Source organism: Grampus griseus (assembly GCF_964374135.1).
Source record: "Grampus griseus genome assembly, chromosome: 6".
NCBI classification, from domain to species: domain Eukaryota; kingdom Metazoa; phylum Chordata; class Mammalia; order Artiodactyla; family Delphinidae; genus Grampus; species Grampus griseus.
Window position 1 is genome coordinate 1,259,550 of NC_139000.1, and position 27,614 is coordinate 1,287,163.

The 27,614-nt window shown below is 60.4% G+C and overlaps 1 protein-coding gene across 1 annotated transcript; it reads left to right on the forward strand.

The window, feature by feature from the left end:
- The first annotated feature begins 529 nt into the window (after positions 1 to 529).
- SNAPC4 (small nuclear RNA activating complex polypeptide 4) lies at positions 530 to 26,209 on the forward strand. Its single transcript, XM_082656440.1, has 23 exons — positions 530 to 595; positions 1,674 to 1,816; positions 2,742 to 2,788; positions 4,094 to 4,261; positions 4,388 to 4,513; positions 5,014 to 5,092; positions 5,540 to 5,621; positions 6,578 to 6,682; positions 6,770 to 6,842; positions 6,949 to 7,206; positions 10,191 to 10,338; positions 10,476 to 10,582; positions 10,696 to 10,790; positions 12,852 to 12,946; positions 17,204 to 17,283; positions 17,594 to 18,049; positions 19,251 to 19,494; positions 19,937 to 20,007; positions 20,547 to 20,651; positions 21,365 to 21,392; positions 22,313 to 23,928; positions 25,071 to 25,201; positions 26,074 to 26,209. Exons 2-22 carry the CDS (start codon positions 1,687 to 1,689, stop codon positions 25,191 to 25,193), a joined length of 4,236 nt encoding a protein of 1,411 aa, XP_082512566.1. The 5' UTR covers positions 530 to 595; positions 1,674 to 1,686; the 3' UTR covers positions 25,194 to 25,201; positions 26,074 to 26,209.
- Positions 26,210 to 27,614: the final 1,405 nt, after the last annotated feature.

The following is a 27,614-nucleotide window of genomic DNA, read 5'->3' on the forward strand; positions in this document are numbered from 1 at the left end:
CCCGCTTTGAGCACCAACCCGCGCCCCCCTCCCCACCGCCGCCACCCCACCTGGCTCACGGGAGGGGCGCCTGCTCCTACCTCTCCCGGCATCCTCACTCGCCTTCCAGGACTCGGCCACCGCCCCCGGGAAGGCGCACTCACTCTGGAGGTCAGGGGCCCTCCCCGCGGGGGCGCGTCGCCGGGGTGAGGCCGGTCGTCTCCGACGGGCTCGGCGCACCGGCCCCGCACGGCCCGGCCGCGACAGTCGCGAGCGCTCGGCGGGTTTTCTCCTCGGTTCCTCAACCAAAACCCTGGACACAGCTAACGGAGAAACAGCACAGACAGGCTCGGTGGCTGCGGGAGGTCCCACAGCGAGGGAGAAGACTCCGGACCCGGTGACCGGGCCCCTTGGGGCCGCAGCGAGGCGCCGGCGGGCGCGGGTAGTCCCGCGGGCGGCCCCACGGAGGCAGCACTGGCCCGCCCGAGAGCCCCGTCCCGGCGTGCCCCGCGCCTCCGCCAAGGCCTTGGAGGCGGGACTTCCGGTGTGCGGCTCAGTCTAAGCGCTGCTGCTAGAAGCGAGGTTTGCGGAGGCCGGGCGCCAGCTTTGCGATCAGGTGAGGAGCGACGGGGGAGGGCCGGGGGGCGAGGGTCGGGGGGTGGCTGGTGAGGAGCGGCGGGAGGCGGCGGGGTCCGCCGCGGGGCTTATCATCGCCGAGGCCCAGCGGGCGCCGTCGGGGTCAGAGCGTGCGGGGCGCCCCGACGCGCGGGGACCCCTGGGCCGGGACCGCGCCGCCGTCCTGGAGGCCTCCTTCCCGCTGCCCGAGGAGGTAGTGGCCCCGCGCCCACCCGGAGCTGCTGTCGGTTCTGCAGACCGGCTGGCTTCAAGCCGATCTGGGTTATAAACACTGCATTTCAGCTTTGTGCTGCTGCGCGAGCTGGGGACGCTCTGGTTGGCGGCGGCCCTGTTTGTCGCAGTGGAGGCCCCCGTCGCCTGCAGCGGGGAGAGGGCTTGCACGGGCGGGAGGAGGCTGCTTCTGAGTGGTTTGGGCTCCTGGGTCTGTGCTTCTGTTCCCCTGGCGTTTCCCCTGCCGCCCACTTATTCTCCCACCTTCGACCCCTTTTTAGACTTTCCACATCCTTGTTCCTAAGAAAAGAGGTCCCTGTTTCTTAGCAAGGGTTTGTTCAGTGTCAGACAGCCCCGAAGGCCAGGTGCTGTGCTAGATGCTGGGGCTACAGCAGGCCCAGGGGGCTTCCTCCCAGGGCTTTGAGCCCTGCCACCTGGTCAGCGTGTATTTCAGTGCTCGCTTGCCCAATACCCTGTGTGTCCAGGTCTGTGCCGCGGGCAAGTGGCTGCACCTAGGGTCCATGGGCCTCATTCTTGTCCTCTAGTGACTTTGCCGCCACGCCCTCCTTTTAACGCACTGGGTGGCCAGCTCACTCATGGCTTCGTGGCAGTTGGACTGTTTTGGTGTCCATCACTCTCCCCCACTGTGCTGGTCGCAGCCTCAGGGCGGCGGACAGGGCAAAAGCGGGAGTTCACGGGGCACAGGTGGGTGTCAGGTCGGTCCCAGGGCTCCCCGGGCCCAGCCTCTCGCCCGGTGCCTGCTTTGGTCAATCCCCTGCAGGGCTGTGCGTCTGAGAGCCGGTGGGATTTCTGCACCCCCTTGGTGTATAACATAGCGTATTTTGCAGGCGGGCAGACGTCATGGATATAGATGCTGAAAGAGTCAGAATATCGCAGGAGATCAGGGAGTTGGAAAGGATTCTGGATCCCGGCTCCTCGAGTATCAACGTGGACATCTCAGAGTCAAGTCTCGACTCGGATTCTGATGCAGGTCAGTGTCTACGCTCCTAGGTCAGAGCGGCTGTGTCTGCCCTCGGGCTCCGGTCGGCCGCAGTGTGCTGTGCTGCTGGACGGTGTGTTACCACCCCTCCCTCGTCAGCCCCTGGCCCCGCTGGCTGTGTGCGAGCACCCTGCCCCGTGGTGCAGCCGGCTGTCCTGGGAAGAGGGGCCGTGTTGCCCTCCTCAGCAGTCGGAAGGTTCCAGGGCTGAGCTCGCCCCCGTTCTTGAACAGTCACCACCGCTGAGACCCCATGGATCTCTTCCCTGGGCTCAGGCAGCTGCCCTCTGTCCGAGGACCCTGCTGCCAGGGCTCTTGTTCTGTCCACTCCGCGTGCTTTCCTGGGCCCTGAGTGTCCCTCCCCGCAGCTCTGGCTGGAGGCCTGCCTGCAGTGGCTGAGCCGTCCAGGGCCCCGGCCTGCTCAGCCCGCTCAGGCCCAGCTGCAGCTCTGAAACCGAGCCTCTCACGGTTCCCAGCTACACCAGGGCCTTCCCTCACTTGACATCGGGGCCTCTGTGCCTGTCCTGTCCCCTCCTCTGAGTGGCTTCACTTCCCCCAGGGCAGAGCTGTCTCCTGTGAAGCCTGCCCTGGTTGTCCCCGCCGTCATGGTCCCTGCGCACCCGGCGGCGCTCCGCGTTGGGCTGGCGTCGTCTCTCTCTGGCTGACCCTGCCCTAGGCCTAGTGCCCGCTTCACACAGTCGATGGGCAGTGCTCGGCCACTGGGCACGGGCGGGGAGGGGCAGGTCCACGCAGCACAGGTCCCACCCTCCGGACCTCCCGGCCTCCGCTCCTCTCTTGTCTGCCTGGGAGATGCGCCGCGTGCTGTGCTGGCCGTCGGTCTCCTCGGCGCCTGTGGCGTCCCATCACCAGCCGCCGTCTCCGTCGTAGTTAACTGACACGTGTGCTTGCGCTCCTGCAGATTCGCTGCCCGACGAGGACTCGGATGCTGCTGGCCCACTGCCCTTGGTAACTTCTGGCCTGAGGTGACTGTGCCGCTGAGGCAGGCACACCACCCTGCCAGGGGGTCCGGGGAGGGGGGTGTCCTGAACTCGTCTTGGGTTTTCTGCATCTTTAAGGTAACACGTGTTTGTTAGTGAAGAGGAAACACCCGGAAGTATCATCGGAAGTAAGGTTGCCCCTGGATAGACCGCTCTTAACAGCCGGGCGTTCACACCTCTTGCGTCCTCTGAGCTCCTGTTGGCTCCACTGACGTCAGGGGATGTGACCGGACACGCGGGAGGCTGAGCGGGCTGCCTGGGTCCTGCCCCGTATTCACCTCTCTGCCTCAATTTCCCAGGCTGTGCCATGGGGGCACTCACAGCACCAGTCAGTGCACACGTACCAGGCCTAGAACAGCGCCTGGCAAGTAAAGCACAAAGGTGGTGCCGGTCTTTAACTGTCTTTTGCTTATGTTGTAATTTTAGTTCGGAAAGTTTTTACAGTTGGCTTTTTGTTATTTTCATCAAGTCAATAGAAACAGAATTGCTTCCGTTTTTAGTAGCTGGGTGGTCCTTCTGATGTGGATTTACGGTAGTTCCATGCTTTTGAGACTCGTCGCCTCGAGATAGACATTGGGGCTGGCTCTGTTTTTAGTCTTACAACGCTGCAGCGGCCCCTGTTCCTGCTCACCGCGGCTGCCAGCGAGCCTCTTACAAAGTCCAAGTTTTGCAGAGTTTTTATTGTAGGAAGTGAAAACTGCTTATTTCGTTACACTTCGCCACCTGAAACTTATTCTTAGATAGTACTTTTTTTTTTCTTTAATTTTAATTTTTTTAATTTATTTTTGGCTGCGTTGGGTCTTTGTTGCCGTGCACGAGCTTTCTCTAGTTGTGGCGAGCGGGGGCTACTCTTCGTTGCGGTGTGCGGGCTTCTCGTTGCGGTGGCTGCTCTTGTTGCAGAGTACAGGCTCTAGGTGTGTGGGCTTCAGTAGTTGTGGCACACAGGCTCAGTAGTTGTGGCTTGCACGCTCTAGAGCACAGGCTCACTAGTTGTGGCGTACGGGCTTCGTTGCTCTGTGGCATGTGGGATCTTCCCGGACCAGGGATCGAACACTCGTCCCTTGAGTTGGCAGGTTCTTATCCACTGTGCTGCCAGGGAAGCCCAGAAATTACACATAAATTGAACTGTCTTAAAACTAGGAAACGTGTATGTGCGCTGTGTGGTCCTCTGTCAGGGTGGTCTCACACCAGCCCAGCGGCCAGAATGTAGCTCCACTGGGGCCCGGAGGGTGCGGGAGTGTTCCCTTACCTGCAGTTTTCCGCTTGTCGCCAGGAAGGAGAAAGGTGGGGGGAGGCCAGCAATGATGAGGATGACCCCAGGGAGAAGGCACTCCCTGAAGACCCAGAGACCTGCCTGCAGCTGAACATGGTCTACCAGGAGGTCATCCGGGAGAAGCTGGCGGAGGTCAGCCTGCTGCTGGCCCAGAACCGGGAGCAGCAGGTAGGACGGGGTCAGGCCCCAAGAAGCCCTGCAGCCGGGCCTCCCGGGACCAGGGCTCTGGGTCCCCTCCTCTCCAGGGGAGGCACTGCTGCCTGGCCCACAGGTGGCCCCTTGTGTCTGCCACAGGAGGAAGTCATGTGGGAACTGGTGGGGTGCAAGGGCTCCAGGGTGAAGGACAGCAAGACCCTGCCCTCGAGTCTGTATATGGGGCACTTCATGAAGCCCTACTTCAAGGACAAGGTCACCGGAGTGGTGAGTGGTGCAGGCTCTGCCCTCGTCAGGGAGGGTGGGCAGGCTCTGTGGGAAGGGGCTCTCGTCCCCACGGCCTCGGTGGGCGTCGTGACTTCCCCTGGATTCTTCGGGAGAGTGTTCCCCAGCCTCCCTAAATTAAAACTGCCGGGTTCAGGGGTGAAGGTCCAGGTCTCCTCCCCTGGAAGGTGGCAGCTGACCTCGCTGCACAGAGAAGCCCCTGGGGCGTTTCCTGGAGATGTGGCGCGTGGGCAGGAGTGTGGAGTCCTAGCAGCAGAGGTGTCCCCGTGGTTGATGGCAGTCCCGCCCCCCTCGTCAGCACTCGTGGAGTCACTGAGCTCGCCGTGTGCCACCAGGTGGCGTCCACAGCCGTTCTAAGGCAGCGCTCTAGGGCCAGGCGTCCGGGGCCTGGCCTCACACGCGGCCGGGCTACTCGAGAAGCTGGGGGACGGGGTCCCGAGTCCCGAGTTCCATCCACATCATAACAGGACACTCTCCGACAGGGGCCTCCTGCCAACGAAGACACGCGGGAGAGGGCCGCCCAGGGCATCAAGGCTTTCGAGGAGCTCCTGGTGACCAAGTGTGAGAGCCCAGGCCCAAACCTCAGCACCTGCCCGGCTTGGGCTCAAGGGGCCTTCACCCCGCCCTGCCTGTTCCCAGGCCTCCACACAGGCGTGGGCCGCCAGGCTCCTCGGGGCCTTGACCCCTGGGCCTGGTCACTCGAAGCCCTGCTCTTCCCGTGCCGGGTGGGGTCCTTGCGGTGACACTGTCGTGAGGGGCAGGCCCAGCCCCCCACCCTGGGCTCGGTCTCTGGTCACTCCCGCCACGTTCCTGAGCTCACAGCCCCGGGGGGGCCTGCCCAGGAGTGGGGTTGGGGGGGTGCACGCTGGGGAGAGTCCCGGGGCGCCCGCCAGCACCTTCGCTTACTCTCCGCGGGCCTGCACGGGGCACAAGGGTCGCTGAGGGGGTCTGACCGAGGCACACGCGTCCTGGGGACGGCACAACCACATCCTTCTCCTTTTTTCTCAGGGAAGACCTGGGAAAAGGCCCTGCTCAGAAAGTCGGTGGTGAGCGACCGCCTGCAGCGTCTGCTCCAGCCCAAGTTACTCAAGTAAGTCTGAACGTGGGGGATGGGAAGCCGCCTGCCCCCGGGCGGGGCCGGTCCAGGCTGGCGGCTCACGATGGCCAGAGGCCCCGTTAGCCGTGCCCCTTGCTCTGCTGGGGTCGCTCCGCTGCAGCGGGAGTGGCACTGCTCCTGAACTTTCTACCATGTAGGGCAGCCGGACGTCTAGGGTGGCACGTGAGGGTGGGGCAGGCCTGGTGGCCATGTAAGTCATGTGACCTGGGTGCTCTCTCTGGCCTGGGCCTCAGTTTCCATCCCGGGAAGTGAGGACCATTTGCAAGACATGCATCCACGTGTGCTGCTAGCGTGGTGTCTCGTGACCACGTCACAGCACCTAGGGTTGGGCCAGGGGTTCCAGGGGCTGCCCACTGCCTCGCGGCTTGACGCGTGGGTCAGGATCGGTTGTGGTGACAGTTGGGTCGCTCCTCGGGCTGTAGTAGAGCTGGGTTTTCTGCTCGGCCTGTTCTGGAAACGGTTATTTCCTGTAGTGGTAACTGCAGCTCCGGCCTCGGTGCTGGGCGTGAGGGTCAGGATGTCTGGAGGGCCTCGCTGTGTGCGGGGCGCAGGGCTGGGAGCTAGGACACAAGCTCTGGGACGTGGGGCGCCGGTAGTGTTGTGTCACCCACATCAGCATCGCCACATTGGCCGCCAGCGTGACCGTCGTGACTCCCAGAGGGAGGGCCGCTGCTTTCTTTGCGGGCGCGAGGCCCAGGGCAGCTTACAGAGAGTGCGCAGCTCATCTGCTTCAGCGGGGTTCGCCTTTGGACCCCGCGCCGAGTCTGTGCTGCCCGTCGCCGTGCCGCGTGGTGTGGTATGGGGTGACCAGCTCTTCGGGGTGTGTCCCGGATGTGTGGAAAGGCCGAGCTAGCCCCAGAGACCCCCACGTGCCCCCGCGGGGCACAGCAGCACCGTCGGTAACCTTGTTGCCTCTTCCTGCTCCTCAGGCTCGAGTATTTGCAGCAGAAACAGAGCAGCAGCACGAGCGAGGCGGAGAGGCAGATCCTGGAGAAGCAGGCCAGGGAGGCTGAGAAGGAGGTGCGGGACATCAAGTGAGTGGGGTCCTGCCGGGGAGGGTGTCATGCGGGGCGAGCCGAGGGCAGCCCGACGTGACCCCGTGCCCTGGCCCCTTCCTCCAGTCAGCTGCCCGAGGAGTCCCTGCTGGGGAACAGGCTGGACGACCACGACTGGGAGAAGATCTCCAACGTCAACGTGAGTTGGGGCGGCTCCGTCCCGGGAGCTGGGGTGGGGGTCGGCACCGGGCAGCGAGGCCGAGACCCGCGTGGCCGCCAGACCTGCCGTGACCCTCTCCGGTCAGGTGCGCGTCCACAGCGTGGGGTGGTTTCCGGGGCTCTCCCTGCTGGCGCGTCTCAGCCCCCCGAGCCCTGCACACAGGCCCCTCCGTCTACAGTTCGAGGGCAGCCGCAGCGCACAGGAGATTCGCAGCTTCTGGCAGAACCTCGAGCACCCGGCCATCAACAAGCAGGAGTGGAGCGCGCGCGAGCTGGGCCAGCTGCAGGCCATCGCGGCCGCGCACGGCCACCTGCACTGGCAGAAGATCGCCGACGAGCTGGGGGTGAGGGCTGGAGGGCCCAGGCGGGGGCGGGGCTCCTCGGGCTGCAGTCGCGCCGCGGCCAGGGTTGTCCCCTGGAGCTGTCGGAGGTTTCCCTCCTGACGCTTTCGAGGGTGTGGCCCTGGGGGAGGGTGCCCCCTCCACGCGTCCCCAGGCGGAGTTCGGAGGCTCCTCAGACCCCGCTGCTTCTCTGAGAGCTCACGTGCCTTCCACCCACATCCCAGACCAGCCTTTGAGCTCCGTCCAAATGCTTTCCCTCCCCGAGTTCCCGCCGGTCTCTCTCTAGTTGTTTTGGTGTTTGAGAAGAACCTTTTCCTGGTTTCTTGTGGGTTCTGTTATCTTTCTCCTCTCCTAAGGCGAGAACCGAGCTCTCTCCCCTCTGTCTTTAGCGATGGAGGCATTTCAGGCCTGCTTTTCTGAGAACAGCTTGGTGTGGAGTGTCTCCTTGTATCGGATTTGGAGTGGCTGTGATTTCAGTTTTCATGCCCTCTTTGGATCTTAGCTTACGTAGGAATGTGTTTTTTCATTTTTAAATACTGAGGTGTGTTGGAATCCCTTTTGTTATTCTTTAGTTTGAATTTTATGACCTGAGAATGCAGTCGGTAAACATCTCCATTTTTTAAATTTCTCACTTTTGTGGCCAAGCACGTGGTTGCAGCAGACCAAAGCCACTCAGAAACAAAAGCGTGCCCTCTGCCCTGAGAGTCTGGGTTCCCGTATAAGCCTATTAAATGGAGCTTATTATATTATTGAATTTTGCTCTCTGGAAGAATTGTATTGACGGAACTCGGATGAAGCCTGACATAACTGTTAAAAAGTCGATTTGTCCTCGTGTCGCTCACAGCTTTGCTGTATACGTTTAGCTGCTGTGCGACTTGGTACACTAGCTTTTATTTGCTTGGTAAGTCAGGCTTTAGAAGAATCATTCTACGTGCTGAGTCCTAACCACTGGACTGCCAGAGGATTCCCTTGATGTCTTTAGTTCCTTAGTGTTTTTCTTTTTTAAGACTTTTTTTGTGTATCTTGGCCGCACCGTGCGGCTTGCGGGATCTTAGTTCCCCGACCAGGGATTGAACCCGTGCCCCCTGCAGTGAAAGCGTGGAGCCCTAACTGCTGGACCGCCAGGGAATCCCCAGACCGTTTTTTAGAGCTGCTTAAGGTTCACAGCAAAATGGGGAGGACGGTACAGAGGTCTTTCGTGCACTTTGCCTCCGCATGTGCACAGCCTCCCCTGTCAGGAACGTCACTCACCAGGTGGCACGTTTTTTTACCAAGGACAGATCTACGTTGACGTGTCGTGATCCCCCATGGTTTACGTTGGGGTTTGCACATTCTGTGGGTTTCAACGGAAGTACAATGACACGTACCCACCATTATCGTCTAGTACAGGAGGGTTTCACTGCCCTACGAGTCCTCCGTGCTCCACCTATGCACCCTTCCTCCCCCACCCCCCGGCAACCACCGTTCAGTTTACCGTTTCAGTAGTTTTGCCTTTTCCAGAATGTCACGTGTTTGTAATCATGCAGCACGTGGCCTTTTCAGATTGGCTCCTCTTACTTATGGACGTGCATTTAAGATTCCTCTGTGTCTCTTCATGGCTCGGTGGCTCATGTCTTGTTCACGCTGAATAATATCCCATTGTCTGGATGGACCGGAGTTTATTTTTCATTCGCCTGCTGAAGGGCATCTTGGGTGCTTCCAGGCCTTGTCAGTTATGAATACAACTGCTGTAGACACCCACGTGCAGGTTTCTGGGTGGACAGAGGTTTTCACCTCCTTTGGGTAAATACCAAGGAGCACGACTGCTGGATCATCACGTTTAGCTTGTAAGCAGCCGCCATGCTGTCTTCCAATGTGGCTGCACCACCTGCGTCCCCACCAGCCACGGACAGGGGTTCCTGCAGCTCCACGCCCCCACCAGCATCTAGTGTTGTCGGGTCCACATCTTGCCCATTCTGATAGGGACGCAGTGGGGCCTCACCTTAATTTTCATTTCCCTGGTGACTTACGACATGGTGCTCGCCATCCGTGTATCGTCTTTGGTGACGTGTCTGTCGGTCCATTTATCATTCAGGTAGTTCATTTTCTGCTTGTTGAGTTTTAAGAGTGCCTTGTGTGTTTTGGGTATCAGTCCTTGTCAGATGTGTCTTTTGCAAACATTTTCTCCCAGTCTGTGGCTTGTCGTCTAATTCTCTCGACGTCGTCTTTCATCGAGCAGAAGTTTACAACTTTAATGACGTCCGGCTCACGAGTTCTTTCTTCAGTGGGTCGTGCCTTTCGTGTCGCGCCTCCAAAGGCCTCACCACCTGCACACCTCAACTAAACAGACTGCAGGAGGCTGCCCACCCTGTGCTCTGTAACCAGAGAGCTTGCTCTGGGAAAGAAGACAGTTCACACCGCCTTCATTGGCTCTTGGAAAACCCCTTCCCCGTAGGAGACGAGTGAGGGGGCAGATTTGGGCAAAAGTGTTCGCGGCGGGGACTGGGGGCTGTGTGCTCAGCTGGAACTCTGGTGGAAGCCGGGGCCCGTCGCCTTGGCGCTCTCCTTGCGAGGGTGTCCCGGACGCAGATGCCACACCAGGGACTGTCCAGAACCCCAACCCCCAGCCCCCTGCACGGGCGACGCTCGGCCACCCCGATGGAGGCGTCGCAGAGACCGCCTCCGGGCTCCAGGGTCCGCGCCACGGTGCCGGCACATGCCTTGCAGGATACCTTCGCACGTAGACTTGGCTGACCTGAGGCCTCTGTTGGGAATTTGAGTTCACAGTATGGTTTTGGTGTCACATAAATGGGGAGCTCTGACAGCTTGTGGACGTACTTGCTTTCATACGCCAGTGTTGGGGACCCTCTTTAGTGGGCCCGAGCCTTCTGTCGGGGGCACTCTCCACTGTCCCCCAGGGGCCTGGCTCGCAGTTGGGCATCCCCCGTGCGTGGCGAGTGCCAGTAACCCCCCCCCCCCCGCCCCGCTCTGTGCTTTGGCCCTGGCAGACCTGCCGCAGTGCCTTCCAGTGCCTGCAGAAGTACCAGCAGCACAGCCCGGCCCTGAAGCGCAGGGAGTGGACGGAGGAGGAGGACCGCGTGCTCACCCAGCTTGTGCAGGAGATGCGCGTCGGCAGCCACATCCCCTACCGGAGGAGTGAGTCCCGCGCCCGGGAGGGCGGAGCCGCCGGCCGTGCCCTAGTCACAGCTGCGCGAGCTGGCGGGGCGGAGTGGGGGTCATGTCGTCCCGGGCGGCCGGGAAGCGTGGCACCCACAGAGCCCCTCTGTCCCCAGTCGTCTACTACATGGAGGGGAGGGACTCCATGCAGCTCATCTACCGCTGGACCAAGAGCCTGGACCCCAGCCTGAAGAAGGGTCTCTGGGCCCCAGAGGAAGACGCGGTACGCTTGCAGGACCCAGGGGAGCTGGAGCCTGGAGTTTAAAACTGAACTGGGCCTGGGGAGGTCGTGACTGTGGCAGCAGAGGGACCGTTTGTGCGCTCCTCTCTCTGCAGAAGCTGCTTCGGGCAGTTGCCAAGTACGGGGAGCAGGGTTGGTTTAAAATCCGGGAAGAGGTGCCGGGTAGGAGCGATGCCCAGTGCCGAGATCGGTGAGTCGGACAGCGCTGGGCAAGGGAAGGCCTTGCTGGGGTTGCTTCTGTGTGGGCCGCGGGCCGGGCTGGGAGACTGGCCCGGGGTCATCTGCTGGCGGAGGGGGAGGCCGTGGCCTTGGGGCCTAGGCGTACCAGGGCTCACCTGCTCAGGAAGCAGGGCGGCTTCTTTTTGAGACCAGGCTTGTGTGCAGGCTCAGCTGGACATCCTTTGAGACCCCCTGGTTGGCAGGTTCCCTGAGCCCCGTGGTCTGAATTCCTCTCGCAGCTCTCTGGTGGCAGGTTCCTGGCAGGCAGCTGCAGCTTCGTCCTTTTCTTGGCTCGCTTTTTTTTTTTTCTTTTTCTTTTTAACACCTTTATTCTGTAACTCACATATAATCCGTTCATTTAAAGTGTACGGTTCTGTGGGTTTCGTTGTGTTTATTGAGCTGTGCAGCCATCATCACAGTCAATTCTAGAACGTTTTGATCACCCCACAAAGAAACGCTGTTCCCTGCCAAAATACAGCAGTTCAAGAGTGGGCAAAGGGGGCTTCCCTGGTGGTGCAGTGGTTAAGAATCCGCCTGCCAATGCAGGGGACACGGGTTCGAGCCCTGGTCTGGGAAGATCCCACATGCCACGGAGCGACTAAGCCCGTGCGCCACAACTACTGAGCCTGCGCTCTAGAGCTCGCGAGCCGCAACTGCTGAAGCCCACGCGCCTAGAGCCCATGCTCTGCAACAAAGAGAAGCCACCGCAGTGAGAAGCCTGCGCACCACAACAAAGAGTAGCCCCCGCTCGCTGCAACTAGAGAAAGCCTGCATGCAGCAACGAAGACCCAACGCAGCCAATAAATAAATAAATAAATAAATTTATTTTTTTAAAAGTGGGCAAAGGACTTGAATAGACGTTTCTCGAAAGAAGACTTGCAAATGGCCATTAAGCACGTGAAAAAATGCCAACACGGTTAGTCATTATAGAAATACAAGCCAAAACCACAGCAGGATACCACCACACACACCTAAGGACGGCTAATGTTTATAGATAATAGGAAATAACAAGTGTTGGAGAGAATGTGGAAAAGTTAGAACGCTTGTGCACTGGTGGTGGGATCATAAAACGTATAAAAGGGTGCAGCCACTTGGGAAAACAGTATGGAGATTCCTCAGAAAGATAGACCGAGAAGTACCACATTATCTAGCAATTCCGCCCAGTACCCAAAAGAATTGAAATCAGGGGCTCAAACAGAAATTTGTACGCCCGTGTTCGTGGCAGCACTCTTCACAGCAACCGAAAGGTGGAAACAACCCAAGTGTCCGTCAGCAGATGAGCGGATAAACGAAATGCGCTTCTAATGTATGGACACTAGAATGCTATTCAGCCTTAGAAATGAGGGGTATTCTGATAGGTGTTACAGCATGGGTGAACCGTGGAAACATGAACGCTTGTGTACAAGTGTTTGTGTGGACATACGCACTCGTTTCTCTCAGCTACACCTACGAGTGGAATTGCTAGGTCACATGGTGATTCTGCTTCACTTTCGAGGCGTGACTGTTCTCCAAGGTGGCTGTGCCCTTTTCCGTTCCCACCGGCAGTGTAGGAGGCTCCCAGGCTTCTATATACTCACTACACTTACTGCCTGTGGTGCGAGCCATCCTGGTGGGAGTGAAGTGGCATCTCCCTGTGATTTTGGTTTGCGTTTCCTGAAGACTGATGGTGTCGAGCGGCTCTCCTGTGTTTGGCCATTTGTGTATCTTCTCTGAAGAAACAGCTATTTCTGTCCTTTGCCCATGTTAAAAACGGAGTTATAAGGGTTCTTTATGTATTCCAGATACAAGTCTCTTAGCAGATCTGTGATTTGCAAATACCCTGTCCCAGTCTGTGGGTTGTCTTTTTGCTTTCTTGATGGTGACCTTTGAAGCACACAAGTTTCTTATCTTGCTGAAGTCCAGTTTGCCTGTATTTTTCTTCTGTTGCCTGTGCCCTGGGTGTCATAGCTTAGAAACCACTGCAGATGGCAGGGCGGCAGCAGGAGGCCATCTTGGCTTCTAAAACGTCCCTTTGTTTTTATGTTGCTTTCAGGTATCTCAGAAGGTTACATTTTGGCTTGAAAAAGGGACGATGGAATTCCAAAGAAGAGGAAAAGTTAATTGAATTAATAGAAAAATATGGTGTCGGTAAGTTCTCATTTTTTGTTTTGGTTTTTTTAGTTTCACACATACTACATAGTGATTTTAACATTTGCGTGAGTCAGGGAGTGATGATAGTAAGTCTAGTAATCATCTGTCCCCGTACAAAGTTGTTATAACGTTATTGACGATGTTTCTTCTCCCGTGTAGAGCGCCCCCTGGCTTATTTATTTGGTACCTGGAGATTTCTACTTCCTAATCCCCTTCACCTGCTTGGCCTCACCCCTCACCCCTCCCCTCTGGCAACCACCCATTTGTTCTCTGCATCTGCGGGCCTGGCGTCTGTCTGTTTTGTGTGTTAGACCCCGTGCACAAGTACAGTCACACTTCCTCTGACTCATTCCACTTGACCTGACACCCTCTAGGTCCATCCGTGTTGTTGCCAATAGCAAGATTTCTGTTTTTTCCTTTCATGGCCGAGCAGTGTTCCATTGTGTGTATAGACACTACATTTTCATTATTGTTGTCTGTCCATTCATCTGTCGATAGACACTTAGGTTGCTTCCGTGTATTGGCTGTTGTAAATAGTGCTGCTGTGAACATGTGGGTGTTAGCTCCTCTTTAAATGTTTTGGAGAATTCACCTGTGGAGCCATCTGGTCCTGGACTTTTGTTTGTTGAGAGTTTTATTTTTTGTTTTTTGTTTTTTTACTGATTCAATTTTATTACTGGTAATCAGTCTATTCATACTGTCTGTTTTTCCTGACTCATTCTTAGGTGAGTGTGCTTTTCTAGGCATTTATCCATTTCTTCTAGATTGTCTAGTTTTTTGGTGTATAATTTTTTGTAATAATCTTACATGATCCTTTATATTTCTATGGTGTCGGTTGTAACTTTTCCTTTCCATTTCTGACTTTATGGATTTGGGCCCCCTCTTTTTCTTGATGAGTCTGGCTAAAGGTTTCTCAATTTTGTTTATCTTCTCAAAGAACCAGCACTTAACTTTCATTGACTGTTTTCTGTTATTTTTTTAATCTCTGTTTCATTTATTTCCACTCTAATCTTTATTATTTTCTTTCTTCTACTAACTTTGAGCTTTGTTCTTCATTTTCTGGTTCCTCTAGGTGTAAAGTTAGATTTTGTACGTGAGGTTTTTCTTGTTTCCTGACATAGGCTTGTATTGGCATAAACTTCCCTCGTAGGGCTGCTTTTGCTGCATCCCATAGGTTATGGGTCTTTGTGTTTCTGTCTTCATTTGTCTCCAGGTATTTATTTCCTCTTTGATTTCTTCAGTGACCCATTGGTTGTTTAGTGGCAGATCGTTTAGCTTCCACATGTTTGTGTTTTTGAAGTTTTTTTCTTGTAGTTGATTTCTTTCTTTTTTTTTTTTTTTTTGTAGTATTTATTTATTTACTTTGGCTGTGCCGGGTCTTAGTTGCGGCACGCAGGATCTTTTTAGTTGTGACATGCAGGATCTTTTTTAGTTGCGGCATGCGGAATCTTTAGTTGCAGCACGCGAGCTCTAAGTCGCGACGTGTATGTGGGATCTAGTTCCCTGCCCAGGGATGGAACCCCAGCCCCCTGCATTGGGAGCATGGAGTCTTAGCCACTGGACCACCAGGGAAGTCCCTCTTGTAGTTGATTTCTAGTCTCATACTATTGTGGTCAGCAAAGATGCTCGATATGATTTTACTCGTAAATTTATTGAGACTTGTTTGTGGCCTAGTATGTGGTCTATGCTGGAGAATGTTCCATGTGCACTTGAAAAGAATGTGTATCCTGTTTGGGGGTGACATGTTCTGTATATATCTATTAATTCCATCTGGTCTCACGTGTCATTTAAGGCCAGTGCTTCCTTACTAATTTTTTTTTCTGTCCATTGATGTGAGTGGGATGTTAAAAGTCCCCTACTACTATTAGGTTACTGTCAATTTCATATTGCTTAATTCTCTCTGTCTGTTTCTGTGTTTAGGTCAGTTAGGTTTCCCGATCTTGGAAAAGTGGCCGTGTGTAGGAGACATTCTGTGGGCCCAGCAGTGCAGTCTTCTCTGGTCACCGGAGCTCTGTGTTCTAGGGGTGCCCCTACATGGGCTTTGTGGGCCCTTCTGTTGTGTCAGGGTCAACTACTGTGGTGCTGGTCAGCGGGGCCGTCCCTGGTGCAACGGCTGTGGGCCTGCTGCAGGGCAGGGTAGGCTTCCTGTGTGGTTGGCTGCACGTCCAGGATGGGGGAGCGGTGCTTGGAGCAGGGCTTCTGGCGGGTGGGGCCATGTCCCCAGAGCTAATAGGCTAGAGGGAGGATTCCAGAATGGCGCCCACCAGCACTGGTGTTACTGCAGTGGACCTGGCTCCCCAAAATGGCTGCCACCAGCGTCTCCATCCCCAGGGGGAGCTCCATTTACCTCCTGCCTCTCTGGGAGGCTCTCCACCATCGGCAAGCGTGTCTGACCCAGGCTCCTTGCAAACCGCTGTCTCACGTAAGATTCTGAGTGCACCCTTTAAGAGCAGAGTCTCTTGGGCTTCCCTGGTGGCGCAGTGGTTGAGAGTCCGCCTGCCGACGCAGGGGACACGGGTTCGTGCCCCGGTCCGGGAAGATCCCACATATCGCAGAGCGGCTGGGCCCGTGAGCCATGGCCACTGAGCCTGCGTGTCCAGAGCCTGTGCTCCGCAATGGGAGAGGCCACAACAGTGAGAGGCCCATGTACCGCAAAAAAAAAAAAAAAAAAAGAGCTGAGTCTCTGTGTCCCATAGCCCTCTGGCTCTCCCAAGTGTATACCCTGCTGGCTTTCAAACCCAAATATTCTAGGGGCTCGTCTTCCTGGTGCAGGACCCCCCAGGATTGGGAGCTCAGTGTGGGGCTCAGACCCTACGCTCCTGGAGAAAGACTCCTGTGATGGTGATGTTCCTCCCATTTGTGGGCTGCTGACCCGGAGGTGTGCATCCTGACTGCCCTGCGTCTCTACCCCTCTTCCCCGTCTCGTTTTGGTTTCTTCTTTGTGCCTTCGATTGTGGAAAATATCTCGTTAGCCTTCAGGCCATTCTCACGTGCGCTAACTCTGTGAGTAGTTGTACTTCTGGTGTGTCCCCGGGAGGTCAGCTCAGGGTCTCCCTACTCCGTGGTCTTGGCAACTCTGGTGAGTTCTTGATGCATTTGCTGTCCGAGGGCTTCTCACAGCTTTGAGTTCATGATGGAGTTTTGCAGATACCACTGGAGGCCTGTGGTTTGCTCTCATCCCTGGTCATCAGCTCTTCTGCCCTGTTTTTTTTAATATTTTGGCCACGCCATGCAGCTTGTGGGATATTAGTTTCCCGACCAAAGACCGCACCTCGCTGTGAGAGTGCAGAGTCCTAACCACTGGACCAGCAGGGAATTCCCGTTCTGCCCCATTTTTCATCATCTCAGCAGGTGGTGGTGGTTTTTTCATTTTACAAACTAATTCACGTTCATTATAGGAAATTTAGAAGCAGAGGTGTATGAAAAGAAGGAAAGGAACGTAACTCATTTCCTGTCTCCAGAGGTGGCCGCCGTCTGCTGGCGTGCACTTGCCCGGTACTTCCCTGTGCAGGTGGCTTTCCTAGGAAGAGCCAGCTTATTTCAGTTGAGTCATTCCACTTTTAATTGAGCAGCTATTTTTTGCTTTATGATGTGTCGTTATGTTATGTGTTATTAATATTTCTCTACGTCTGTACACGTTCTGCGTCCTAGTGTTATTTTCAGTAATCGTGATATATTTCCTTGGATAATGGTACACAGGTTATTCTATCAACTTTCTGTTAATGGACGTTTAAATTGCTTCTCATTTTTTGTTACGGGGGTGGAACGAGCTGAGGGTTCAGTGGCTCCATCTTTGCTTATATTTGTTAATATTTCCTTAGAGGAAATCCTTAGATGCAGCATTGCCAGGTTGGAGGGTTCTGTCCCACGCAGTCCGACTGCCCCGTAGAAGCAATGCCCCACCAGCACTGTCTGGCAGAAAACACCAAACAATTGGAAACGTCTGGTTTAGAAGCCTGGAATAGCAGATATTCAAGGGCCGTTTCACGTAAACATGGGTGACTTTTTTCTCATGGTTGTGCGTTTGCTAGAACTCCCCTCGGGCTGGCTATCCGTTGAGAGTCAGACACCCGTCTTCTCACGGAGCTGCTCGGGTGTGGGAGCAGCACGAGGGTTCTGACGGCACACAGTGCGAGTCCGCTAGAGGGGCCGCCAGCGTACGGCGGAGAGGAGCCCTCTTCTCCAAGCTGCTAAGCTTGTGTTGTCCAAACCTGTTCGTAAGAAGTAACTTCTGTGTTGTTTCTGCTCTTGTAGGTCACTGGGCAAGAATAGCCTCTGAGCTACCCCATCGGACGGGCTCCCAGTGCCTGAGCAAGTGGAAAATGCTGGTCAGGGTGAGGCCCCGGCCCCCGGGGGCTAGCGCCACCGCAGGCAGGATGAGGGGAGGGCAGCTGGCGGGCGAGGATGGGGGCCTCTGGTTTCCGGCCGTGGCGTCTCTCCTTCCAGGCGGCCGAGGGCAGAGGGAGCTCGGCCTCCGTCCTCAGAGCAGCGGGAGGGCGCTTCCACCCAGCACGCCCGGCCCCCTTGGCCCCCTGGAGGCGCACCTACTCGAGGCCTCTCCCCAGAGGCCTGGCCCACCTGCCCACTGTCCCCCGTCGCTGAGCCCCGGGGGGCTGGGACCTCTAAGTAGCCCTCCCCCTACAGAAGCAGCAGCGGCGCAGGCGGGGGCGGCGGCCCCCTCGCAAGGCGCGGTGGAGCTCCAGCAGCGGGGACAGCAGCACCGCCAGCAGTGGGGACAGCGGGGACTCAGAGCCAGAGGCAGCGCTGGGGGCCCTGACGGGTGGCCAGGCGCTGCTGCCAACACAGCATGTGGTGCCTGACGTGGACCTGTGGGTTCCTGCCCGGCAGAGCGCCAGGGAGCTGTGGGGAGGGGGGCCCGGGAGCTGGCCAGGACCCTGTGGTGCTTGCCCCCGCCCTCCTGAGGGCTCCGACCCGGCCCAGGGTGGCCGCTGGGAAGCTTGCACCACGGCCTCAGCCCCAGCAGAGCCGGCAGGCCAGGCGCGGGCCGCCTCCGGGACCCAGAGCACCAGCCTGAGAGGCGTCCGATGCCCGTGCTCGACGGACGCTCGCCCCTCGAGCTCCACGGGGCCTGCGCGCCAGGTAGGCCATGGGCGGGTGGGAGCTCTCCTGCTTGGGGTCAGCGGGGCTGCGCTCAGGGATGGGGCTGGCCTGGGCTCGCGCAGCTGTGCCCTGGGTGTGGGAGCAGACGCCTCCTCCCTGCACGTTGTGGTGTGCACTCCTGACCCGGGCGCTCGTTCCGGAGAGCTGCCCAGGCAGAAGCTTGCTCCTGGGGCCGGCCCTCCACTCCCCACCTTGTTGCTTGCTTTTTTTTTTTTTTGGCCACACCGCACAGCTGTGGGATCTTAGTTCCCCAACCAAGGATTGAACCCGGGCCCCGGCAGTGAAAGCGCTGAGTCCTAATCACTGGACCGCCCGGAAATCCCCCAGCTTGCTTGCTTTCCAAGCTCCGTGGGAGAGCTGCAGGGACAGGGTGGGTGCTGCTCCGAGCTGTGGGGCAGGAGGTGGGCTCAGCGAGGAGGAGCTGTTCCTTCGGTCGCCCTGCTTCCAAGGAGGCCCCTGTGGAGGGTCCCACTGTCCGCCTGCTCCGGTCTGACTCAGCCGGTCACACGTGGGCGTGTCCGTGGATGTGTTGAGGTCCTGGGCCCAGACACAGCTCTGGCCACGTTTGGGTGGCGTCCATGTTGGGGCGGCTGTTTTGTGCTGGGCGCGGTTGGAAGCCCACTCTCTGACACCAGGGACAGTGGACGCCACGGCCCCCGTGCCACGTGGGATCGTCTCTCCTTGAGTCTGTGACTGCAGGGCCTTAAGCCCCGGGGTTTGTCTCAGGCACGTCGTGTCATCAGCTCAGGGAGCTGCCCGGAGGAACAGGGACTCTCTTAGTCCTGGGTGTGGCCGAGCTGGGCAGTTTCTTGGAGCCAGGCCTTAGGGACCCCCCTGCCCTCCTCTGAGGTCACCACACTCCAAAGAGTGTTTCCCAGCGGCCCAGGGCGCGGGTGCGGGACGCTTTGGGGTCTGGGCAGGGAGCCGTGCGTGTCAGGGTGGGGACGTCCACTCGGGGCCCCTGGAGATAGCGCTGCAGGCGCTCAGCCCGACGTGGCCACTTGGTGCCAGGTGCGGCACCCCAGGCCGCCAAGACCACCCCGGTGCCCACCACCCGTCTCGTCTCCCACCCGTACCCTGCTCCGGCACCCAGCAAGAGTGGAGGACGGTGAGGGTAGGCGCGTGGCCGCCCTGCAGCGGAGCCTGGCCAGGAGCCCCAGGGGCCTTTCTCTCCCCACAGAAGGAGCTGAGGCAGCCGCACCTGCGCAGCGCCGCCCCGGGGCCCACCCCTGGTGGCGGTGGTGGCAGTGGCAGGGCCAGGCCCTGCGTGCGGCCGCTGTGGCACAGGACCGGGCAGCGGCGCCAGGGACACGCCCTGCAGAGGAGACTCCTTGAGCACCAGCTTCTGACGGCCGTGAGCCCATGGGTGGGCAAGGTCATCCTGCCACGCAGTCCCCGGAGGCCCGCCGTGGCGCACAGTCGAGGTACTGCCCGGGGGCCCCTTCCCTTTGGGAGCCTCCCGTGGGGCCCAGGGGTAGAGTCGGTCAGGGAGGGGGGCTGGAGGGGACCTGCAGGCACATGGAGGTCACATCTGCCCTGCCGGGGAGGGCGGTCGGGGGAGGGTACCGTCCGCCCGGTGTCGACCTGGGGGGGGTGTTTGGTTTTGCCTCTCCCGTTCTGCTTAGCACCTGGTGGCCGGTTCAGGAAGTGAGCAGACACTCAGGCCTAAGCGGGCACATCTTCCCGGGGTTCTGAGTGCGTCGGTGCCCGCGTGTGGGTCACGTTGTCTGGGGGGCGGGACGCTCGGGGCTCAGGAGTGCGTGCCAGCCCGCCAGCAGGTCCTCGCCCTTCTTCCTGGCTGGACGCGGCGGCAGCGGGGTGTGGGTTCTCTGGGCCCCTGTGCACACGTGCCCTTGTCCCCTTCAGCTGACGGCATCAGGAGGCAGCTGCAGGGCGCCCACCTGGCCAGCACCCCGGTGTTCACCCTCTTCATTCAGGTAAGAAGCCACCGACGCACACCTTCTTTTCTCCTGTGCGTTGCGTTTTTGGCAGAGTTTTGAAGTTTGTGGTGGATTCACTTAAAGTCCAGCCTTTTAAAGTGGTGGATCCTTCAAAATGGCTCCTCCGTGGCCCACAATTCTCAGCGCGCAACTCAGCGTGGCAGGGGCAGCCACGGGGCGGCGTCCCTGCCGCGCCAGCTAAACCCTGTGCGGGAGGGGCTGGGCGCTGAGGGGAAGAGGGGCCTGGCCGTCCCGAGGGGCTGGGTCAGGGCAGGAAGGTGGCGGCACTGAGGCGGCCTGGAGAACCCGAGTCCTGGCTAGGGCCTGAGCCACGTGGCCACAGCCTCAAGGGGCTGTGCGGGCCCAGCCCAGGCCTCTGGGGCGTTGGGTCTGCTCCACGAGAGCAGCTGCGGCCAGCGCTGGCCTGAGTCCCTCCACGGACACCCTCATGGCCTTGGCCCTGCAGGGGGGCGGGGGGCCTCAGGATGGGCAGGAAGGCCTCCTGTAACGTGGTGGTGTGTGTCTACGTCCCTCAGTTGTTCCAGATCGACACAGCTGGCTGCATGGAGGTCGTTCGGGAGAGGAAGGCCCGGCCGCCCGCCCTGCTCCGGGCTGGTGCCCGGGACTCGCCACTCCTGCAGGTAAGGAGTGAGGGTGAGGGCCAGGCACGGGCTTCCCTGGTTCCCGCCACCCTTCCCTCCCGTCCCAGCGGCACAGCTGGCGCCTGTCCAGCTGGGGAGAGAGGCATTTCCGGGTCCCCACAGGCCGGGGACAGCCCGAGACGCTCCTGGGAGGCGTCTGCCCGTCTCCCGGGGGTGTCTGGGGCCCGGAGGGGCTTTGAGGCGACTTCAGGGGCTGCAGGGTCTGCGCTGGCACTCAGGCCCGCCTGGTTGCACAGCGTGTGCTCCTCCTGCTTGGCCGTACCTCCCCTGGGTGGAGCGTGGGGGCCACTGGGCGCCCGCTGCCCTGGGCACTGGCCCCGCTGGGGTGGCAGCCTGCTGCCGGTGGCCAAATCCTTGAGTCTTGCAGCTGGGGGCTGTGTCCCTGAGCCCGGCCACCTCGGGAGGAAGTGACAAAATAATGCTGCTGGTCGGAGGACCAGATACAGTCCTGTGGTGGCCCATCCAGGCCACGGAGCCCCGTGCCCTCCTGCCTAGACAGCCAGGTCCCCTGCCTCTCCCTGCAAAGCCCACACAGCCCTGACCCCGCCGAGATGAGCTCTCCCAAGGGTGCCTTTGGGTGCAGTCACGTTGGGCGCGGGGCGACAGGCTAATGGTGGTCTTGGTGGGGGTGGAGAAGTGGGTCTGGGCCCTTGGGAACTTTCCTGAAGCGCTGACTCTGGTTTCTTCTCCAGGTACCCTCGAGCGCCCAGAACACCCCAGGTACTGCCCCTCTGCCTCTCCCTTTACCTGGGTGGTTTGTGTTCAGTGGGGAAAGGGCCAGACCTCTTACAGGTGTGGATTTCAGTGCCTCGTGGTGGGTCCGTTTTTGTTTCTTTGTTGGTTTTTTTTTTCAATTAATTTATTTATTTATTTTTGGCTGTGTTGGGTCTCGGTTGCTGTGCGCGGGCTTTCTCTACTTGCAGTGAGCGGGGGCTGCTCTTCCTTGCGGTGCACGGGCTTCTCATCGCGGTGGCTTCTCTTGTTGCGGAGCACGGGCTCTAGGCGCGTGGGCTTCAGGAGTTGTGGCACGTGGGCTCAGTAGTTGTGGCTCGTGGGCTCTAGAGCGCAGGCTCAGTAGTTGTGGCACACGGGCTTAGCTGCTCCGCGGCACGTGGGATCTTCCCGGACCAGGGCTCGAACCTGTGTCCCCTGCATTGGCAGGCGGATTCTTAACCTCTGTGCCACCAGGGATGTCCTGTGGTGGGTCCGTTTGAATGTCACCTCAGGGAGGAGGCCTGGCTGGTGGGGCTGATGGGGCAGCATCTGGTACGGGCCTCTCCTGCTTGTGGCCATCAGTCTGCCCACACCGGCAGAATCGGGCGAGGGTCTGGGGTCCTGAGAGGTGACGTGCAGGGAGGAGGGCAGTGTAACCAGTAGTCCTTGTTTGGAAGGTGTTTGAGATGTAGGGCTGATGCACAGGGCCGTCGTGGGCTGGCCTTCTTCCCGGGCCCACCCTGGTTGGGGCAGGAGCATGGGGGCTCGGGGTGCCGTGCGAGGGGAGGTCTGGGGACGAGCGGCCAGGCTGATGTGCCCCTCTTGGCCCAGATGCCAGGCCCAGCAGCTGCCCACTGTGAGGGCCCTTCCCCTGGGACGCGTCCTATCTCGGGAGCTCGTCAGTCAGTGTCCTGTCCTCCCTGCAGGCTGCCTCCTCCAGAGTGTGCCGGCCCGAGGAGCTGCGAAGAAGAGCACCTGCCCCATGGGGAGTGGAGGGCCGCAGGCCTGCCAGGCGGAGTCCACGCCGCAGGCACCCCCGCCGGCTCCGTCCGGACCCCGGCCCAAGCCCAAAACTGTGTCTGAGCTGCTTCGGGAGAAGCGGCTGCGGGAGGCCCGAGCCAGGAAGGCTGCCCAGGGCCGCGCGGTCCTCCTGCCCCAGCTGCTGGTCTCCTCTCCTGTGGTCTTCCAGCCGCTGGCCCCCCAAGGCCCCCCAGTCTCCGGTGCCGTGCTGTCTGGGCCTGGGGGCCCCGTGGCTGCCGCTTCGAGTGCGTTAGGCTGTTGGGGCTCCGCCGCGGAGGAGAGACCCCTGACACTGCAAGCCCTGGCCCTCGCTCCGGCCTCCACAGGAGCCTCGAAGGCCCCGGCTGCCCCTGCTGCCTCCAGGGTCCCAGGTCTGGGCCCCGGCCAGGTCCCTGTGAGCTGCCGGCCAAGCAGTCTCGGACAGTCTCAGGCCCCGGCCATGTCCCGGAAGCAGGGCGTGCCCGAGGCACCACCCTTTCTGACTGCAGCGCCCAGCCCGGTTCGGCTGCCTGTCCAGCCCCTCAGCCTGACGCCAGCTTTGGGCACACACACGGCAGCCAGCACCCCTCTGCCTGTCACCTGGGTGCTCACAGCCCAGGGGCTGCTCTCTGTGCCTGTGCAGGCGATGGTGGGCCTTCCGAGGCCAGCAGGGACTCCTGAGCCTCCAGGGCTATCGGTGACTCTGCTGCCCTCCCCAGCTGCGACTCAGGCAGGCCAGGGCCCCAGGCTCCCTGGGCAGGGCCGCCCTTGGCAGCCCCCAACCAACACGGACACAGAATCAGACCCTGCCTCCGGGACAGAGCTCTTGACCCTTCCGGCGCACCCCACGTCCCAGAGCCCTGCGGAGGTGGACATGGCCCATGGCCCTGGGGGATGCGCCCCTGGAGAGACGTCTGTACCCAGGACGTCCTCCCAGGCTACACCCCTGGCTGACGGCTCTGAAGCGGAGCCCCCCGGGACCACCTCAGGGCCAGGGGAGCCCAGGAGGCCTTCGGGCCTGGAGGGGCCACCCCCACCCAGGCGCAGGCCTGAGAAGAGGGCCCTGGACTTGCGCCTCCTCTCCCAGGAGGGCGAGGCAGCTGTGCGGGAGTGGCTGAGGGGGCAGCGGGGGGTACGTGTGCCCCCCCTGGGCAGCAGGCTGTCCTACCAGCCTCCCACGCTGTGCAGCCTGCGGACACTGTCTGGCCTCCTGCTCCGCAAGAAGGCCTTGGAGCACAGAGCCGCCTCCCTGGTGCCCAGCGGGGCAGCCGGAGCCCTGCAGGCCTCGCTGGGGCGCGTGCGCGAGCAGCTCCGGGACAGCCCGGCCTACCTGCTGCTGCGGGTGCGCTTCCTGGCGGCCTTCGCCCTCCCCGCACTCCTGGCCACCCTGTCCCCCCGCGGCGTGCCCACCACCCTGTCAGTAGCCATGAGGTCCAGCCCCGAGAGCGACAGTGATGACAGCAGCCCGGGTCAGCCAGAGCTTGTGGCCGGGCAGCCGGGGGACCCAGCCAGCGGTGCGCAGGCGGCCGCCATGCCTGCTCAGGTAGGTGGTTGCAGGTGTGGAGCCCTTGCCCCCTTCCCCACGCCCGTCCGCATCCCCCGGTGCGCCTCACCCCCTGTGGGTGTTGGCCCCCGCCCGGAGCACGGGGGGTGGGAGCAGGGGGAGGTCACGGCAGGGGGGCCAGCGGCTGGTTTCTGCGGAGGAAGAGGCCGCTCTGTGCACCCCACACACGCGGACTCCAGCGGCAGGAACCTCACTGCCGGCATGGGGGTCCCGCCACCCAGGCCTCGTCCACAGGAGTCTCCATGCCCCCCGCGCGTGCACACGCTCACACACGCACACCTCTGGGGGGCTGTCTGTGCGCCTGCACTTTGTGGGGGTCCGTCCAGTTGCCGACTCCAGCACGTCCACGTGCAGAGTTCTCTAAGCTGTGGAAGCAAAACCACTGTAACTGTTACCTGACAAGAAACCCGCCGCACACACGTGTGAAGGTGTCCCCTGACCCGTGCACCCAGGGAGCCCCTAGTCCCTGTTGCCTGGGCTGAGCAGGAGAGCCGGGTCGCCTCAGGACAGGGAGGGCCCTGAGGTCCCTGGCAGGTGGTGTCCGGTGAGCAGGTGGTGACCCCCCAGAGCATCCCCAGAAGCAGTCCCTCGCCTTCTCGCAGAGTGGCCTCGCTGCTGGCCTGGTCGAGCCTGGGGCCGCCCTTATGCGTTGCCGGGGCCGGGGAGGCGGGGTTGTCGCTGAGCTGTGCCAGTCCCACCTGCCCGCGGCCCGGCCCGGCCCCCCTCCTTCCCAGGAGCACGGCCTTAGGAGTCCGGGGGGGCTTCTGGACTGAAGCAAAGGCAAAACACTGCTGGGCCCTAAACAGGTGTTGAGGGCAAAAGGCTCACTGTCCCCCGCAGTGTGTGCAGCCTTCCGTGGTCCTCCATCCCTGCCCGGCCAGCCCAGTTTGGGGGAACCGTGGCATAGATGGCTGGCTCTAGGGGGGCTGCTCAGAGGGGATTGGAGCCCCCGAGTGAGAGAGGGGTCAGCGGAAAGCCAGAGCCCACGTGTGACCCCAGGAAGGCAGCACCTCCTGTCCCATCTCGGCGGGGACAAGTCCAAGGAGCTACCTGTCCCTTGCTGCCACCCCCTCCCCTGCCCATCCTGGCTGGAGAGTCACTTTTTCTCTGCCTGGACTTAGTTTCAGGGATCGCCACACCCCGGACAGGCCTCTGCCCCCTCCTGCCCAGACAGTCCCGATGAGCTTGACGTGCTCCAGACACGGCACGCCCGGCATGCCCGGAAGCGGAGGAGGCTGGAGTGAGCGGCAGGGTGAGGGACCGGGCCCTCCCTCAGCTTTGCGCTGGGCACACGGGGCCTCAGGAGCTCATCTCAGCTTGTCACGCGGGGTGGGGTGTGGTATAACCAGGCCACTGCGGGCCGGGTCTCAGAGACCCTCCCCTCCCTCACTCTCCCCTCTGCCACTGGGTTCCGCACCCCAGCCTCTGCTGCTTCCCTCCTGCCGGCCCACGTGTGCCTTGGGCCTTGGCACTTCTGTCCTCTCTGCTTGGGACTCTTCTCCCCGTCTGTCTGCAAGGCTGTCACCTCTCTATCCGGGTCTCTGCTCGGTGGTCAGCTCCTCAGAGACGCCCTCCCCAACCATCCTAAGGTGGCATCGCTGTCCCAGTGCCCGTCTGTCCTCGTGGCGCTTGCCCCTCCCTGACGCCTGACGTGGTCCATCCGTGTATCTGTCTGTTGTCTCCCCCGGAACGTGAGCCCGTAGGGCAAGCATGGGGTCCCCAGTGCCCAGACAGCAGGCACCAGATAGGCCCAGCATGGTCGGTTTTCACACGCCGAGACCCGGGTTGGGGGGTTGTTGCAGAGGCAGGAGCTGGGTCCTTCAGCACAGCGCGGGGTGCGCTGTGGGAGGTTCTGGGTCCTGGGCTGGATGGCTAGAGCCGGAGCAGGAGCTCTGGGTGGGTGGGGGACCGCAGAGGGGATGCCTGGGGTGGGCCTGCTTAGAGCCCACTCAGGCTCCAGGGCCAGTCCTCCACACAGCCCGCTCCGCGGACCGCAGGGGGGCATCCAGGCCTCACTCCAGCCCGCCCTGCCCCACGAGGCAGAGTGCTGTCCCTCTGCGTTCCCATCCGCGGGGTCCGGCTGGGGTCAGGGCCCCCTGCCATCAGCATGATCTTGTGTTCCAGGACTTCCCAGGGCCGGACAGCCACTGCTGCTGCCGACAGGAGGTGGGGCTCGTGCTGGACCCAGCAAGCCTGCCCACCCCGGGAGGCCGGCACCCAGCCCGCGGCAGAAGGGCTCTGCCGACAGCGGCCGCATCGTGATGGGCTCGGCTGGTCCCCGAGTGCAAACCACGATATCGGGAGGAATGAAGAAATGTCCTGTTTTTTAATTAAAAGCAAGCCACGTGCTTTTGGTGGTCTCGTCCTGAGGTACTGGGCGGTGTGCAGAGGGACTGGGCCACCCCTGGATGTGTGGGGAGTGCGCCAGCTGGGCCCTGGGGTCCACGGAGCCCCTGCACGCTTGGCCTCTAGGGGCCTGTGGAGGGGGAGAAACAGAGCGTTACCCATCTCACGAGAAACACTTGTGGCTCTGGCCTTCAGGCTGGGGGCTGCTCCAAGCGGAAGGGCAGCCCAGCGCCCACCCGGGTGCCGTCGCAGGCATGGGGCGGGCCCACTTCTGCCATCCAGACCACACAGGCCGACCCAGGCGGGTCCCCAGAACCAGTGGCAGCCTGAGTACCCGCAGCCCCCCCGGCAGCCCCGGGCCAGTGCCCTTTTGATTCTGTGCAGGCGTTTCTTTGGCAGGAGGCGGAATCCCCGCGGCCTCTCTGTCCCTCCGGCCTAAAGGAGCTCGGGTGTGGGGTTCGGTTACACCTCCGAGACACTGGCTTTCCTGGAGCTTTGCTCCTGCACGCTGCTCCCCTTTGCTTTCACCTTATTAGGGAAATTTTCCAACACAGAGAAATGGGACAAGTGTGCCCAGCGTGTGTCCTGCCCCCCCAGACAGCAGTCACTTGGGGTCACCTGTCTCCCCTTTGCCCGCACCCAGACACCCCACGTCACGTCACACAGCCGCAGGCTGACTCGCCACGTGGGTGTGTGTGTTTCACTTTGTGCCTCTGGTACTGGGCTCACCAGTCCCAGGTTTCCTTGTGATCTCCTCTGGGCTGTGGGTTATTTAAGATGATGGTTATTTAATTCCCAGACACTTAGTGATTTTCCCGACGTCCTCCTGTTACCGATTTCTGTTTGATTCTGACGTGGTCAGAGAACGTAGCGTTGTTATTATTTAATTCATAAACACACCATGAGGAAGACTCCTTCCTTAGCCTCATGTCACGAAACGAAACACTGGGTCACGGAGGGCCCGGCACCGGCCCTCTGCCTGCTGGGTGCGCAGAGCCGCAGCTCCTGCCACTCCTGTACCAGAACTTCCCCCCAAGACCCTCCAGTCCAGGGCAGGATCCCCCAGAACACGGCTCCCCCAGGGGGCTAGGGGCCTGCCTGTGCCTGGAGGGTCGTGCCTGGAGGGTGACCTCGGGCCTTCTGGAGGCCTGCGGGGAGGCCCGGCCACTCAGCAGCGCCTGGTGGTGCCAGGATTCCCGGGGTTTAGCCTACTGACCACCATGGGCCCCGGAGGCAGAGAAAAACCCTGGGGCTGAGGGGCTCAAGACCCTACAGGAAGGGAGCCAGCAGTGCTGGTCAGGCCCCTGCCCACCCAGCCG

Bases quoted from the DNA above. Each gene is read 5' to 3' on its own strand.
- SNAPC4 (XM_082656440.1), top strand. From the start codon at position 1,687: ATGGATATAGATGCTGAAAGAGTCAGAATATCGCAGGAGATCAGGGAG. The intron at 4,262-4,387 runs GTAGGACGGGGT...TGTCTGCCACAG, and splicing joins CCCAGAACCGGGAGCAGCAG to GAGGAAGTCATGTGGGAACT. The intron at 10,791-12,851 runs GTGAGTCGGACA...TGTTGCTTTCAG, and splicing joins GATGCCCAGTGCCGAGATCG to GTATCTCAGAAGGTTACATT.